The following is a 16,116-nucleotide window of genomic DNA, read 5'->3' as shown; positions in this document are numbered from 1 at the left end:
TATTCCCAAAAGAGGATCACGCGTATTTTTTTTAAACGCTGAAAAAAAGAAACACAAAATACAAACCGTTCTCTTGCGCAATTCGAGTTGGGAGCGACGTAACGGTGCTTTATGAATTCCGCGGCAAATTTATCGCAAGTCGCAGCCGCACGAGCGCGACCCGATTCGCACCCCATTTCGTATCTCATTTTAATCAACGCGAATTGTCTTCGTTTCCGCTGCGCGATGACACCTACCTGAGTAGTCTCGCAATCTGAAAATCTACCCGCAACGCACCGTGTGAGATGCAATATCTCTTAAATCGTTATTAACTATAATAGAATCACGATATAAAATATACTACGAGATCTCTCACGTATCCAGAAATAGAGTTAAAATAATTTGCGCGACTTTTCGCGTGTCATATGGAAATTTAATTATTTGTTCGTTGAAATATCGTTCACACGCATGTAGAACCTCTGATTTTTTGTAGTTGTGTGTGTTAGCATTTTTGTCTATTTTTACATTATAAGATTAATTGTAATTTTTTACGGCAACATTACTTTGAAGTCTACTCTTGAAAAAAATTGACAGGTCTTTGCCAAAGTGCCAAAATTATTGGATGTGTTCACCTCTCCGTGTGAATTAAATGCGAAAGTTTGGGATAAATTTTTTAAACAACGTCTATAACGCGTAACGCGCAAAACAAAGAAAAACGAAAAAAAAATTACGTTAAGGCGAAAAGATTCTCGCAAATTCTTTCTTATTCCACCTTAATTCAAGGGAACGACCGTAGTAAAACGGATCAAAGGGGGATCATGCTCGGGAACTGGCTATTTCTTCCCCTTCCCTTCGATCCCTTCTTGTTCCTCACACACGCGATTCACTCGCCGAACGCCCCGTTTCGGCGCGTCTCTCCATCTCGCGTCACCACCTTGCAACCCCCGTGTGTTCGACCGACTAACCTCTGACCCACGCAGTCCAGATTAGAAGGGGAAATGGTCTTCGCGGAGGCGAGAGAACGAGAGAAAAGGAGAGAGACGGGACGAAAATGGGTGAACCGAAGAGAAGAGGGCGAGAAAGCGAGCGAACGAGAGAGAGGCGAGAGGGTGAGTTCTACGCGGCAAAACGATTGCTCTTCCGCTCGTCGGATTTTTATCGAGTTATCGAAACTCCATCGACAACACCGAGACAAATTTCATTCCGCAGCGGCAGCCTCGTTGGCGCAATACCGAGCGCATTCGCAGAGAATCGAATCCTGCGCGTCGGATGTCGGCTCGGTTAATATTAGATCCTCCGCTATCGGAGAGTTTTTGCGCGATGTCTACACGCAACAACATGTATGTATCATGAACACGTGCAATTTGCGCGCGCTGTTATTTGCTTTTCCGACACCACGGCGCGAAGACGATCATAGAACACAGTTTCAAGAGTCAATTGATTAATATTCATAACTTTGTTTTTTCCTTTTCTTTTTTTTTATTATACCTTTTCGACGAGACCGTCAAGGTCGCGCGCGTATGTACACAATAATAATCTGTCGGTTAACTCAACGCGAAACCACTTGCGTTACGTTAATTGGCCGAAGTGTGATGATGATCAGTCGCGACTAATTCAATTTCTTAGTCTTCGAATCGACTCTCGTAAGGCACAAAAGAAAGATAAAAAATAGTCTAAATTTTGATAAATCTCAGAATTCTCACAGAATCTATTCAAATCGACCACGTGCATTTTTGTCTCACAGTATTTTACCACGCGCAATTTCTAATAACAATGGAGAAAATTATCGAAACGTGAAGGCTATATAACGTCAATTTTTGTTTTATTCGAATTGAACGGAACAATAACTTTAATGTCAATTTGAAATATAATCCTCGGCTATTTTTCATTAGATACAATACCTGTACATCAGTTATAATTGCTCCAATAACGTTTGAATGATAATAAAAATTTGAATAATAATAAACACATACAAAGACCCAACGTCACGCAAACGTGTACATTGTATGTTTGCTGTCTTGACACAAAAAAGATACAAATTACTAAATTATTTAGACCCGAGTATTTCATTGCTTCTAGACGTATTCTAAGCATATGTGTGTGCGTATTTTTCTTTCTAAGTGCGTATTTTACTTTTCTTATTGCGAAGAACATAAAGAAGGTATCCCGCAGTTTTACAAATAAGGTTCCCCGTTTTGCACTCAGCGGGGAAAGTGAGGGACAAAGAGCCGCACGAAAGAATCTCTAACATATCAGGAAGCAATAAACCAGGAACTTATACGAAAAAAAAACTTAAACAGCAAGATATTTAAGCATTGAGCCTATCACATGCCAGCATTTTCTTAATATAAACTGGAAAGAATGTCTGTAATGTGATATTTTTAACTTTTACTGCCCGAGTTCTTTCGTGTGTTTTTTTCGATTGTGCAGTTTAACCCTTTCATTGTGATATCACTCCATTTTGTCACGAACTCTTTATTGTCACTGTCGGTAACTTGCTTGTCATCTTTTCCCCTCATACTGTTACCCTCTACTACGGCATCATCCGCCATCATAGGGCAACTGACGGTTAGAACTCCTCCAATGATTGGCACTTATTGATTTTTTCTAGTTGTGTTAATTTTTGTCTAATTACTTGACATCATAATAGAATTAATTTGGATTTTTTAAGACGTTATTTTGAAGTTCTTTGCTCTTGAAAAAAAATTAATAGGTTTTCAAAAATCGCTGGATGTTTTATATCAGCATGCGGTACTAAACCGGATTGTCGCGGTTTTCAATAAAAGGAAGTAGAAGGGACAACTATGAAAAAAAATTAGATATATTTGATTGTTGCAGAGTAAGATTTATAAATATTTTTAAAAATATACATATATATTTATCAATATATAATATATACTTATTTTTATAATTTAATACGCACCGTATAAAAAATTGGTGAAATAAATAAAACGCAAAATCAAAATGAAATAGGAATAAACACTCAGTTTTCCTTCGTTCTCGTGTTCAAACGCAAAAAAGAAGTAAATGTGATGCGTGTCGCACAAAACAAATCTGCGTAGTATATAATCAAATTACATTAAAAAAAAAAAATGTTCTTACATTCGTGCAACAGGTTTTAAGCCTAGCAAAGCGAAGCATTTTTCCAATACAATCGCGGTAGCTTCCGTGAGCAACAGACGACCCATGTCCACTTTCACAATCTCGCCCGTTTGATCCTTTTCCACGCAATAACATTTGTCGTAAAATTCCGTAAACGCGCACGAAATCTCGTAACAGAATTCGCACAACGGGTGCAAATACAGAGTGTTGCTAACGTTGAGAATCACATCGGGAAATTTGAGTAATACCTTGGCCAATTTCCACTCTTTCTCGTGTTGCAACGATATCGGGGTGTCGTGTGCGCGTTTCCGCAACTCTTCCGGCGTGATGTTCGCAGTTCTGGCAATAGATCGAATTCGCGTCAAAGCGTACAACAAGTATACGGCGGTGTTGCCTTTGTCCTCTAGCATCTTGTCGAACGAAAATACATATTCGTGATTTCTGTTGTGCGACAAGTCGGCGTACTTTATGCAACCATACGCCACCGATTCTTGAGCCATTTTTAACTCTTCCTCGGACAACACTTTGTCGCGTTCCTTTTCTTTCAGTTTCTGCAGCGCTCTCTTCAAACCTAAACCAGACACACAGTCGTTAGATCATTAGAAACGAGAAAAAAAAAAAAAACTAAGATGTCAAATAAGATTGAAATATCGGTTTATCACCTTCGTCCAACAAGTCGACGAGTTTCACAGTGTCACCTGACCTCGTTTTAAACTTCTTCTTGTCTTCGCCCAAAACAACACCGAAACCAACGTAATTCATCCTGTGAAAGCTCTTGAGAATACCTGCCCTCTTAGCGCAACTTTCTAGTATTTGAAAATGCAGAGATTGGCCAGAGTCTACTACGTATATCAACTGTAATATAAATTATAAAAATTATGTTACAAAGAAATTTAATAGAACAATACGTAGAAGACGCGTCAAACAACACTCACCCAATCTGCTCTTTCTTCTTCCACACGGTGCTTTATGGCAGCCATGTCCGATGTGTCATAAGTAAAACCGCCATCAGATTTTACTATTGTAAACGGTACTCCAGTGCGTTCTTCTCCCCACATCACTTTTCGGCCATTGTCATCTTCTAACAAGTTCTTCGATTCTAATTCCTTGACTATCGATTGCATGCGTGTTTGATAAAACGATTCACCTCGCTCTGTCAACCTGACCTCCAGACGAGTGTACACTTTTTCCAAATCTGTGCCAAATCAAGAATAATATATTTAGACAGCGCTTCTTCTCATAATCGATAATCACAAATATTATTGATGAAAATGATATATTTTTACCTTTTCTAGATATATCACAAATCGTTTTCCACGCCCGTGTTATTTCCGGTTCGAAAGCTTGTAATTTAACGACACACTCGTACGCGCGTTTCTTGAATTCTTCATCAGCATCAAATCTTGCCTTGGATTCTTTGTAAAAGGCCTAAAAATCCGAATATATTTGGATATATACATGGAAATAAGTTTTAAATATTATAAATAAAATAATAGAATTGTGTATAATTACCTGAAGATCCTGAAGAGGGGGAGCAACAGTTGAATAATTAGGAAACTTGTCCTGAAGATGCGCAATTAACATACCAAACTGCGTGCCCCAATCGCCTACGTGATTGATCCTCAACACATTGTGGCCTAAATATTCTAATAACCTAGAAATACTGTCGCCGATTATAGTAGACCTCAGATGTCCAACGTGCATTTGCTTAGCAATGTTGGGACTAGAAAAGTCTACAATCACTCGTTTCTTCTTGACATAAGGAGGAGGAACTTCACCAATCTTCAGCCAATTGCTCAAAGTAGATTGTGCAAAATCACGTTTTAAGAATATATTTATAAATCCTACACCTGCGACCTCGTATTTATCAACTAGAGAGGATTCTTCCAACTTAGATACAATGTTATTAGCAACATCATGTGGAATTACTTTTTTACCTGCAATAAAAAAAAACAAATATATACAATCTATAATATGAATATTTAATTTTTCTGATAAAAATTAGAAATAAGATGAGACGCATACCAGGACTAGTCAGTAGTGGAACTAACGACATAGGACTGTTGCACTGGTAATCACCAAACTTGGGATTAGTGCTAATTGTTACTATTATTGGTGGATCAATCAAGTCAGGATAAGCATCCTTAATGGCTTTTTCCATGATTTTACAGAGTGTATCATATATACTGATTACATTATTGCTTTGCGTACTTAATGTTGTAGCACTTGATGTTTCTACAGCCTAAGTACAAAGAAATAATTATGAAGAATAAAAATATGTTAGCAAAATGAAGTTTTAAAGTCTCTTAAGTTGTGCGCTGACATATCTTCAGTATTCTAACGTTACCCTTTTCAGTAATGCTACTCTGTGCTTCAACTTGATGTTCTCTTGTTGCAGTTTGTCAAACTCTTCATCAGTCATTTTCGAAGAATTGTTCGCAATACTGTTTTGCAGCATTTGAATTTGTTGTTTTATAAAAGCTATGTCTTCTTCCTGGAATATATACATATTGAATATGTAAATAGGAGGCGGTAACCTCTCAACTGACTCAAAACATAAAAAACTTTCATCATACATCTTTAAGCACTTGAAAAAAACTTTAGAAAACTATACATATATATGTAGAATTTACCGCTTTAGATGCTCGTTCCTCAAACTTGTCCAGCTCCATTTTGCTCTTTTAACAGATTTTAATTTTACTGAAATACTGTGAGAAAAGCGCACAACCACGTGGCCGATTACATCTCATTTTTCACGACGGTTTCGGCCGCTGGTTTCAGCGCCAACGCGGATATCTACAAAAGTAAGTGTAAAGCCCGTTCTATAATGAGCGCAAGACATAAATCTGAACCAAGATCTCGTGGAATTGACTAATTACATAGTCAAGTCAGCCAATTGACCAACGTGATTGGTCACTTCCATGAGACTTGATTTGTATCTTACACTTATGTCGAACAGGATTTACATCCACTTGTACCAAATTACATATTTTTATTAATATATCATTATCAAATAACATTTTTTGAGATGTTCTTTTGGGAAAAAAGAATTATTTAAAAAAATATTATTTCGGAAAATTTATTCAAATATTTTATCACATAATCTTTTTTCATATTTTATATATTCAAATATTGACGTTTCGTTAAAGGTCCTTGACCTTTCGGCAGAGGTCAGTGACCTTTCCGCAAAGGTCATTGACCTTTTGGCAAAGGTCATTAACCTTTTGGTAGAGGTCATTGATCTTTCGGCAAAGGTCATTGACTTTTCGGTAAAGGTCATTACGTACGAATCTAAATTTATGACCAGTATTTAACGTAACGTAACGCGTTGCGAAAGAGTTTGTGCGGATGCCTTTACAGAGCAAAAGCTATTACAGTTTGTCATATGACCCTGGCTGTTCTTATACCCAATTTCTTCACCTCTGATAAGTTCTCGATAACTTTACCTGAAAGATAAAATATATCTTTTTGTATATCTTTATCTAGAGGCTATCGGGAAGTGTGAAGAAATCGAGCTTTAGTCTTCTCTCTAATTTAAAATGAAGCAACACATCTATTGAAAACTAAAATAAGGTACTTTATATATCGAAGAGTAAAAAAAAAACAGCAATGATGTAGAAACGAAAAACTACAATTCCGTTTTATATCAATCATTTATTTTCTCCATACAAATTATAAACATGTTTTTTCAAATACTGTACATATACTGAGTTCTATTATATTTTTAAACCTCTAATTAAATGATATATCATTTCATTTATTTTTTTATTTACTCGTTAAAACAACTACTTTGATCCTCATTTCGTTTTATTTATGATAATATACAGGTAGATCTCCTTGTTTCTCTCTCTTTTTCACTGATCAATACAGGTTCTTTTTTTTTTTTTTTTTAGTCAACTTTACACTCAAGCTCAGTTTTTGATATGGCAGTTCCAGGTGAATAAATAGAATTTCAAAGGAACAGAGACTTCTCGAATTAATTAACAGGCCGATTGCACATTTGTCGCAGATCAATATTTCCACACAGAAAAATAAAATTAATGTTTGGTAAAATTATATGAAATTACGCTACAAAGTGTATAATTAAATGTATTTTTTATTATACTTATACCGACAAAAGTTTAACCAACTAATTTTACGAATAAAATTATTCATCTTAGCAGAAAAAGTAATGCTATTCACAAAATTGTATAATTATAAAAAAACATACACTGTATATTAAAACTGTATGTGTTTCTTTCTTTTGAATATTTTTGTACTAGAGAAATTGATTTCGATTTGCGAATGATTGAGTTTTCAGTAAGTAATTGTTTTGAATAAATGCCTTGTTATTGCCGGCATAAGTATAACATATATTTATTACATTATATAATTATAAAACAAACGCAATTTTCTTCGTTTCGAAACATTGCATTTACAATAACCAATCAATAGATTAATTTTATATATTCTCTATATGAAAATATTTAACACACAGTTTCGTATATAAATTTGGTTTAGAAGTGTGGAACTGTGGATTTACAAAGAGCTACACAAGCAACATGATTTTCTCTTCTCTTACACAGTGATATACTTATTAGAAAAATGTAGCTGCTGGAACTTGAACAATTTCTCATGGTCTTCTCATGTAAATATATATATGTACAAAGATATTTAACAAATCTTGAGTCAATCGAGATCGATCGTATCATATGTATTGTGCACAAGTTGTCTCTTTCTTCTCTTTCCTTAAGTCTAAACTTCTGCGTTAAATTTTTTTGTAATCGGTTTTTATTTTGTAATCGGGTTTTGTTGTTGCTTTCTGATATCGTCAATATATAGTGAGAGAGTACTATTTTCTATCTTCACAGAAGACATAGATAAATATATATTTTCATAATCTTTTCTTACAAATGTAATTTACTTACTTTAAAATCATTACACGCGTTTAAATGTTAATATTAACCGTCGGTGCTCTCCTCTCCTCTTTCACAATTTCGCACTTTTCTTTTCACGTTCTTTCGTTTCAAATTGCCATACAAAATAAAAATTCACGTGGTCAAAAATCGAATTGTGAGTATCTTTCAACGATATTGCGCAGTTTTTTTTTTTTTTTTGGAAAACAACAAGGCGTTACACTACTAAAAGCGATTCGATGTATAACCACGAGATGGTTCCTTGATCATTTTTTGTTAATTACAAATGTTACAAATGTGAAAACTCAACATTTTTACAATTTTTATTTGAAATTACGAAAACTCAGAAATGGAAAAGTTAGGATATCAACAAGCAAATCATCACAAAAAAAAACTTTGATAGAATCGTCGTGGTCACAATATCAATTTGATATGCATCAATTGTGATTGGCTTATCATCACAATGTTATATTTTGATATAATAAGTATAATATAAAAAGAACAACGTTACGAATTACTACTGGCTAGTGTTCATTTGAGAAAAATACTGCTTTGCTCTCGAGAGTTACAAACACGTATATATACCGCTAAAGACTACTATAGAAAGTTACTCTGTTATTTATAAATTCTTCTTTTTCCTTTTTTGCTCTTTCTACTCCGAGAGATTCACTCTTAAATGAACACTAAGCTTACAAAAAAAAGAAAAAAAAACAAAAAAAGAAAAACGGTAACAATAAGTAAAAGGTATGTACGAAAAAGCTGCCTGTTTTAATTTTTTTTCCTCAAACAAAAAAAGAAACACATTCACCTATCGATTAAATATAAATTCTTTTCTACTCCAGTCAACCACATAGTAAATTCACTTCTCATCCCCAAATAAAAAGCGACATTATTTCTGACTAAAAGAGAGATCAAAATACATTGCCACTTGTCCTGTAAAAATTAATTAAAGTAAGAATACACAATATAAGTAATATTATCTTCTTATAAAATATACACGAGCTTTAATCTTGCTTAAATGTTAAACGTTTCACTGCTCGATAGGCAAGTTTTGTTTTTTTTTTCGGTCACACCACAACAGATGAAGCTCAGATGAAAGTGAAGAGTTTTTGTGTGCATTTACACATAAATCATCTATAAATGAGACATGCAATTAAATAAGTCAACTGTCGGGATATAATGGTCCTCTACTCATTTAAACAATTGCCACCGATTTTATAAAAAAAACAAAAAACAAAATTTCGCAAGTATAAGTCCATGTGTACGTGTGTGTGTGTGTGTATGTAAACGCATAAATTACATTATTAAGTACGAAACAGTTTTTTTGTTTACAACATAACACTGTTATTATTGTTTATCAACGCGCTCTGAAAAAAATACTTTTTTTTCCACAGAAATTGTTTTACAGAGCGGTATTGCAGTCAAAGTATCAAACGAATGTCGACGGGCTCTCTGTGCCACCACAAAGTCGCCATATGTCTTATTACATTTTTCGAGATAGATTCCGCTATGTCCCGGTGAAAAATGTTAAAAGGAGTGTGTTTTTCATAGAGAGAGATCTACATCCCTATCTCATAGTTACACAGCTATAACGGTGACTATAAAATAACGGTGACTATTCACCTCTATCTGTAATCAATGTAATCTGATATATCGCTTTGCATAAGTGTAGCAGAAAGATAAAAACAAACAAAATTACACTAAGTAAGAAAAAAATCATTCATCGGTAAGAACTATAGAAAATGAACTTAGAATATAATTTATAAAGTAAGGCAATTTGTATTTATACACTTATGTGTATTCATACGTATAAATTTTATATATAATTATATATTTTACAATTTTAATAATTAATATATAATTTTATATATCTCATATATATACATGTATGTATATGAGCATAATATACGCATATGTACGTGTATATATATACATATATATATATACACACATATATATATATATACACACACATATATATATATATATATACATATGTACACATACATGTATAAATACAAAAGAAATACAAACACATCCCTCTAACCTAAGTGTCGCTGCCTAATAAGAGTGGTGGGTTTGCACATTAGCGAGTGCTTTTTTAAAAAAGATCGCATTTCAAAAATATATAAAAGTGATCACTATATGTATATATATATATATATATGTATATATATTTTTCTCTTTCTAGAATCATTGAAGGTTGATGATGGCTGTAGCAAAAGGTTTTCGTAGTGGTGTAATATCTCGCATGTGAATATAATATATAGATAAGAAAAGCAGTTCTGTGACGTAGCTTAAAGAAACGCATTATATACTGACGCACGATACTTTTTATCTTTCTTCAATCTAATTCTGAAAATTAATACGCAAATGTGTTGTAAATTCGCAAAACTTAAAACAAATTGTATAATGGCATTTTTTTTGTTATTATTATCTCGCGGTCGAACCTCCATTTCCATTTAAAACTTAGACAACTTTATACACGATCATTTATAACAATGTAAATCGTAATCATTGCATTAATATTTAACATATATATTCTTATACATAATATATTTATATTTGTGTGTGGATGTCTTGTCTCGGTTCTCTATCGTCTAATTTAATAATAAAACTATATAATACTAAATCATGTTGTTGGGGGGAAGGAAAGTGGTACCATGCCTTTCCGAGATCAGAGTCTGCTTCTTTGTTCTTCTTCTTCTTCTTTTTTTCTTTCTTTTTTTTAAATACATATTTATATTTTCACGTAGTTTTTTTATACGAAAATTTATTGTCGATTCTAACTTAATATTTATTGTAACTCTTTTTTTTTTTATATTAAAATCTCGACAAACTGTGTATGTATGTGTGTGTGTGTATATATATGTGTGTGTGCGCGCGAGAGAGAGATCCGCCGATTAAACGTGATGACTGTGATCATAAAATATATGTTTATGTACGATTTATATATCTATTTTATATTATAAAATTTATTTAATTGCGTGTAATACCTTAAAGAGACATTTGTGTCTAGCGCACACTTATTAGAAGAATTTCTTCTCACAAGTACGCACGTCGAAGACGCGATAAGTTGTTAAAAAGTATAAACTTTGAATCAAACTCAAGCTCGGGCTGGCCAGTACTCTATTTATACATTGCGTGTACATTGTGTGTAAAAAGTCCCTTTTAAGGAGTTTCACAGAAAACGTTCGCAGCGCGTGTTGTCTTATCTTAATTGTTTTTTTTTTTTTTGTTTTTTTTTAGTTTAATGTTACAGAGACAGAGTTTAAAAGTGAGCAAAGAATCGAGAAATGAGAGAGAACCGTTGCAGAGCATTCAACGATATATATATATATATAATTTATTCTATGTCTGAATTTGTCTCATCTTTTGAATATGAAGTCTCGTCCACCGGATGACGAACGCTCTGGGGGGGGTAGGAGTGGCTTACACAATATTTCATATTTATTTACATTTAATTGTAAATAAATATTATGTATTGATGTAATATTATCTACAATTCGTAGTTTATATTGAACTTACATTTTCTCTAGAGCTTTTTTCCTTTTCATTGACCGAATATTTTCTATCGAAACTCACCTAACTATGGACGCGAAAATATTTCCGTGTGTAAGTGTGTAACAAGCGTGTCGACACCCGCATATATTCACGCTTGCATATCGCGTGCAATATATACGTGCGTGCGTGCATGTGTGTGTGTGTGTATGTGTGTATGTATGTATGTATGTGTGTGTATCATATTTCTGTTCTTACAGTGTGTGTACGCATATGGATGATTCTTATGTGATGGTAGGCACTGATGGGGGTGGATGGCTGCATGGCGAGCAGGTTCAAGCAGGCTAGTCTTGGACCAATCTGTATATGTGATGCTGAGCGCCGTGTTCGGACGTTGACACCTCGAACACGTATGCCGTGCACAATAGCGTTTCCTGCGTATCCCTGTTCGTAACAACCTGAGAGAGAAAGAACAAGAGTCAGTAAAATCCACGCGTATCGTTAATTGATCACATTGACGTATCGCGATAACAAAACATGCCAACCTGGAGGATGGTAAAGTTCTCGAGAACGCTGTTCATCATGTACTTCTCTGGCAGGTGCTTCAGTTTGTGGATGAAGTTGATCATGTACTCGCACATGGGCGAGCGGTTGATACGATACACAAACCTGCCGTTCTCAAACCTGGCGTACTCTGTCTCCACCTTCTCCACCACCTGCTTCCCAAAGGAGCATACTTTCGTCGAACACGTTATCGTCATGTTCTCGTTGCTTTCGTATCTGTCGCACAAAACGATTCAATTATGTACACACCAACGTCGCGTCGGTCTTACAGTATTGTGCAATCGAAGGCGTCAACTCACTGGCTCGTAACACCGTAGAACACTCCGTTAGCTTCGTCCTGAATGTTGCTATTGAGATCAGCCCAAAACTTAACGAGGAAGAAGGCCGCTTGCGGTCCTTTGTCGTAGAGCTCCTTCAGACCGCCCTTTTTTTCCGGGAATTTGTCGTATATTTGTTTGACGTCAACCGCTTCTAGCAGCGGATCTGCGTAAGTCGCGGAACCTCCTATGTGGACGAATAGGTGCTTGTGGAACTAGAGAGAAATGGAAACAATTCGATGTGAGAATACACCGTGTTTTCTGTTTCTCGTGTGTCTGTCGAGACATACGTGGATCGCATATCGAGATTACCTCCGTTTATCGTGTTACACTACTACTCACTATCTCTTGATCTCTTTGATGCTCCATGTAGGCCGAGAACTCGACGAGCCTGAGTTTGTGGGTCGCGATGGCGCGTCCTTCCCACGGCGGAGGATGTTGCGCCTGGACAATGTCTCCGGTCGAAACTGCCGTCGCCGGTTTCCCAGTGTAGGCAGGCTGAGGGAACGGCTTCACATCTTGGGATGTTCCCGGCTGTAAACCTGGCTGCCAAAATTGCTGGAAGCACGTCGCAGATTAATTTAACATGTTTTTTTCACATGACAATTAACGACTAGAGCCGATCTGATTTAATAGAAAGAAGCTTTTGTTGAATAAATTTAATCGTCAAATATATTTCAAATAGATTTTGATTGTCAAAGATATACGGATACGTAAGAAACAAATTAAAAATTAAAACGAAGAAAGAAGTAAGCGAGGAAAAATGAATCAAAGCATGTGTTTGTTTTTTTTTTTAATTTCTATTTTCGAAATATTTTCTCTTACACATTGTTTTGATGGAAAAAAAAAAAAATTGAAAAAATCTTTGATTTTCGGAAGCCAACGAGCCGTCGGGCGAGGGACAAGCGACAGGAAAACGAAACGAACGAACACAAGAGAGAACAACAACAACAACAACAACAATAATATAATAATAATAAGCTAATAGTCGTATGATTACGTAAAGAGAAAGAAAGACAGTTTGTGATAAGCCACAATAACGTTTCTCGTTATACAGATACGTCCAGTGTACGCGTGTAACGTATGTAAACTTTTGTTGTACGTGTGTGTGTGTGTGTGTGAATGATTCCCAGGTGATACATATGTACAAGATTAGAGCAACGGACAAATCCAACAATACACAACAAGGGCCCCCAGGGGCGGCGTAGTAGCAGAGAGCACAGGGGGTTGTCGTCGCTTGTGCGAGGGATGGTTAGTCTTTGAAAGCTTTCGCACAGAAGAAAGTTCGCGGTTGATGATTTATAGCGAAGACAAATTTTTTCTCCCCCGTTTTGCCAAATGTCTTTTCTTTGATTAGTTACAAAACAAAGATGACAAAAAAAAAAATCAAGATGACCAAAAAAACAAAACAAGAACAGAGAAAGAAAAACGAAATTGAATAGGAAAATCGGAAAGAAACGAGAACAGAAAACGTATATTCACATATTGTCCACTTTATTTATCTTTTCATCAAACGACTACTTTTTGTACGCAAAGAAAGAAGCAACATAACAATTTTAGTAACTAGAAAAATCACTGAGTAATTTAAAATGTGCTATATAACCGATTGTATCGCTTGACTCTGCATCGCGCGTTGTGTTAATAAAAAATATCGAAAATGCAATTTTACCTACTCTTGCTGAACACTTTTTGATACACAAAAAGAGATTTTACTTTGTAACAGCGTTAAATAATGATTTATTGCATCACAGATATGTACAAGCTGAAAGTGATATCTCGACCAGAGTTTATTAATCACGAACGCGCGAGCATTGGCAAAGTTAGTAGTATCACATTCGCTCGTAATCCTTATCTCGTGACGTGACATTTTAATTACACGTTTGTTATCTCAAACTCTGCGCGAGGCACCAAAAAAAAACAAAACAAAAAATTTATAGCTCAGTCGACAAGCCACACGACAGTGATTGCCTTCGGCAGGCGGATTAGCGGTTATCGGGCGAAGCGGTTAGGAACCAGTCACGAACTTTAAAAGAAGAGAGACCCACAAAAACTGTGACAGTGATACCGATAATGCGGGAAGTTCGTATTCTCGAAGACGACGAGACATTTGCGCCGTTGTCTTTTGCGCCGAACCCTTCGGTCCGTTTATAATACGTAAGTAACGTCGCGTAAGTAAATGTCACGTGCTGCGCAATATTTCAAGAGAACGTATCACATGAATATTCACACGCAATTAATGAAATCGTGAAGCTGTCCTTCTCCTAACGAAAGTCAATTGTAAACATATGAGTTTTTGCTATTAAAAAAAAAGAAAAAAAAAAAAAACTTGCTTTCTCTTCCCCAAAAGATATTTCCTGAGAAATGAAATGTTCCCAAAAATGGCATCTCCGAAAATTTGCTCGAGAAACGTCGGATTTTTTCTTCTTTTTCTTTTTTTTTGTGTGGCAGAGTCAACATAAGAGAGAATTACAGGTCGGAAGAGATCAAAGTCGCTCTCTTATATTTCGCTCTCTTAGAATTGATTTTACCATAAAAAAAAAAAAAAAACCACTCCATTACAGTGATTAACTCGATCAATCTGCATTTTACGATCTGCTCGTCTCGTCGTCTCACCCTAAAAGCTCGTGGCTCTTTTGAAGAGAAAAGCCGATAAAAGAAAATAAAAAAAAGAGAGAAAAAAAAATAAAAAAAACGAGAACGTGTCTTCAAGGGATTCCCTCTCCGAGATCAGGACTTACCGCTCCAGGATAGGAGACAGGGGTGGAAGCATGAAGGGCAAGGGGCCCCACGAGAGCGGGGGACATCTTGTTGTGTATCGCACTTCCAGCTGATACTATCTGGGCGCTCGACATACTCGACATTGTCTGGAGCGCCTTCTCCTTGGCGGCATGATCCTGACAAATTTTCAGATCGATTACCACGCAATGTCCGGACGAGAAGCATGCTTGTGTTTTTTTGTTCGCGACTCTCTTTCTCTTCAGCTCCAGAGATGAGAGTCTCGACTCTGGGGATTGTTCGGATTGTCGTAGGATTTTTCCTAACGCGCGCGAAAACTCTATTACGCGATAAGACACAAGTTCCTTGACAAATTCGGAGTCGATTCGATTGTCAAAATTACTTCGAATTTATTCGCACAAAAAAAAAAAAAAGTCTTTGTATTTCGAAATTATTTGCAAATCACAGTCGAGTGTGGGTTTCGACGATTCTTAATCGACGGAAATAAATCGACTCCGAATTGGTCGAACAAAAACGTGTCACTCGCGAGAGTTGAGATATATATTCAAAAATCACACAAGCAAATAATATCTTTTAACGTATAATGTAAAACAAACCAAGCGCTTGCAATTGGAACGTAAAAAAAGTTTTAATGCAAAACTCTCGCGCGCGAGCTTTAAACAAGCGTATATTTATTTGATGAATTTCGCGTTGTGCGCGTTTTGTTTGATCGTGTGTTCCCCTTCTGTGGAAGGACACAGAGCGACGCGACTCGAAAAAAAAAAAAAAAAAAAAAAAAAAAAAAAATCGAGGAATTCGCGACTCGCGATATCAATCAACAGAGTTGGCGAATAAATTCGTAACATTCTCAATGATGCGAATCAATTTGCCGCTCCCGGACACGCGATTACCGTCCCTCTTTCTTTCCCCCCTCCGATCCATGGCATATTCTTTTTTTTTTTTTTTTTGTTCGTTCCCATCCATCGCGCGCCGCACCGGACGATGAAATCGATCGCGATCGCTCAATGCAGTTGATTGCAGAA

The 16,116-nt window shown here is 35.8% G+C and overlaps 2 protein-coding genes across 5 annotated transcripts in view; both read right to left on the bottom strand.

Annotated features, from left to right (window-relative positions):
* Positions 1–2,902: 2,902 nt before the first annotated feature.
* Positions 2,903–5,836, bottom strand: LOC109852760 (arginine--tRNA ligase, cytoplasmic). Its single transcript, XM_020424220.1, has 8 exons — positions 5,715–5,836; positions 5,429–5,575; positions 5,107–5,323; positions 4,594–5,018; positions 4,368–4,509; positions 4,017–4,276; positions 3,744–3,936; positions 2,903–3,652 (listed from the first exon to the last, which is right to left on the bottom strand). Exons 1-8 carry the CDS (start codon positions 5,751–5,753, stop codon positions 3,078–3,080), a joined length of 1,998 nt encoding a protein of 665 aa, XP_020279809.1. The 5' UTR covers positions 5,754–5,836; the 3' UTR covers positions 2,903–3,077.
* Positions 5,837–11,190: 5,354 nt separating this feature from the next.
* Positions 11,191–16,116, bottom strand: part of LOC109852751 (protein scalloped) — a 140,087-nt gene continuing 135,161 nt past the window's right edge. For 3 of the 4 annotated variants that reach the window (XM_020424200.1, XM_020424199.1, XM_020424201.1), the window contains 5 exons: positions 15,097–15,252; positions 12,701–12,916; positions 12,341–12,573; positions 12,023–12,257; positions 11,191–11,935 (listed from right to left, as the gene is read on the bottom strand). In XM_020424200.1, the coding sequence (XP_020279789.1) occupies positions 11,822–11,935; positions 12,023–12,257; positions 12,341–12,573; positions 12,701–12,916; positions 15,097–15,252 (954 nt within the window). In that variant the 3' untranslated portion in view covers positions 11,191–11,821. The remainder of the gene's footprint in view (positions 11,936–12,022; positions 12,258–12,340; positions 12,574–12,700; positions 12,917–15,096; positions 15,253–16,116) is intronic. The other variant, XM_020424202.1, reaches the window with a different exon arrangement.

This window comes from Pseudomyrmex gracilis, unplaced genomic scaffold, assembly GCF_002006095.1.
Source record: "Pseudomyrmex gracilis isolate BER0280 unplaced genomic scaffold, ASM200609v1 scaffold_35, whole genome shotgun sequence".
Classification (NCBI taxonomy): Eukaryota; Metazoa; Arthropoda; class Insecta; order Hymenoptera; family Formicidae; genus Pseudomyrmex; species Pseudomyrmex gracilis.
This window is presented reverse-complemented; position numbering and strand designations above follow the sequence as displayed.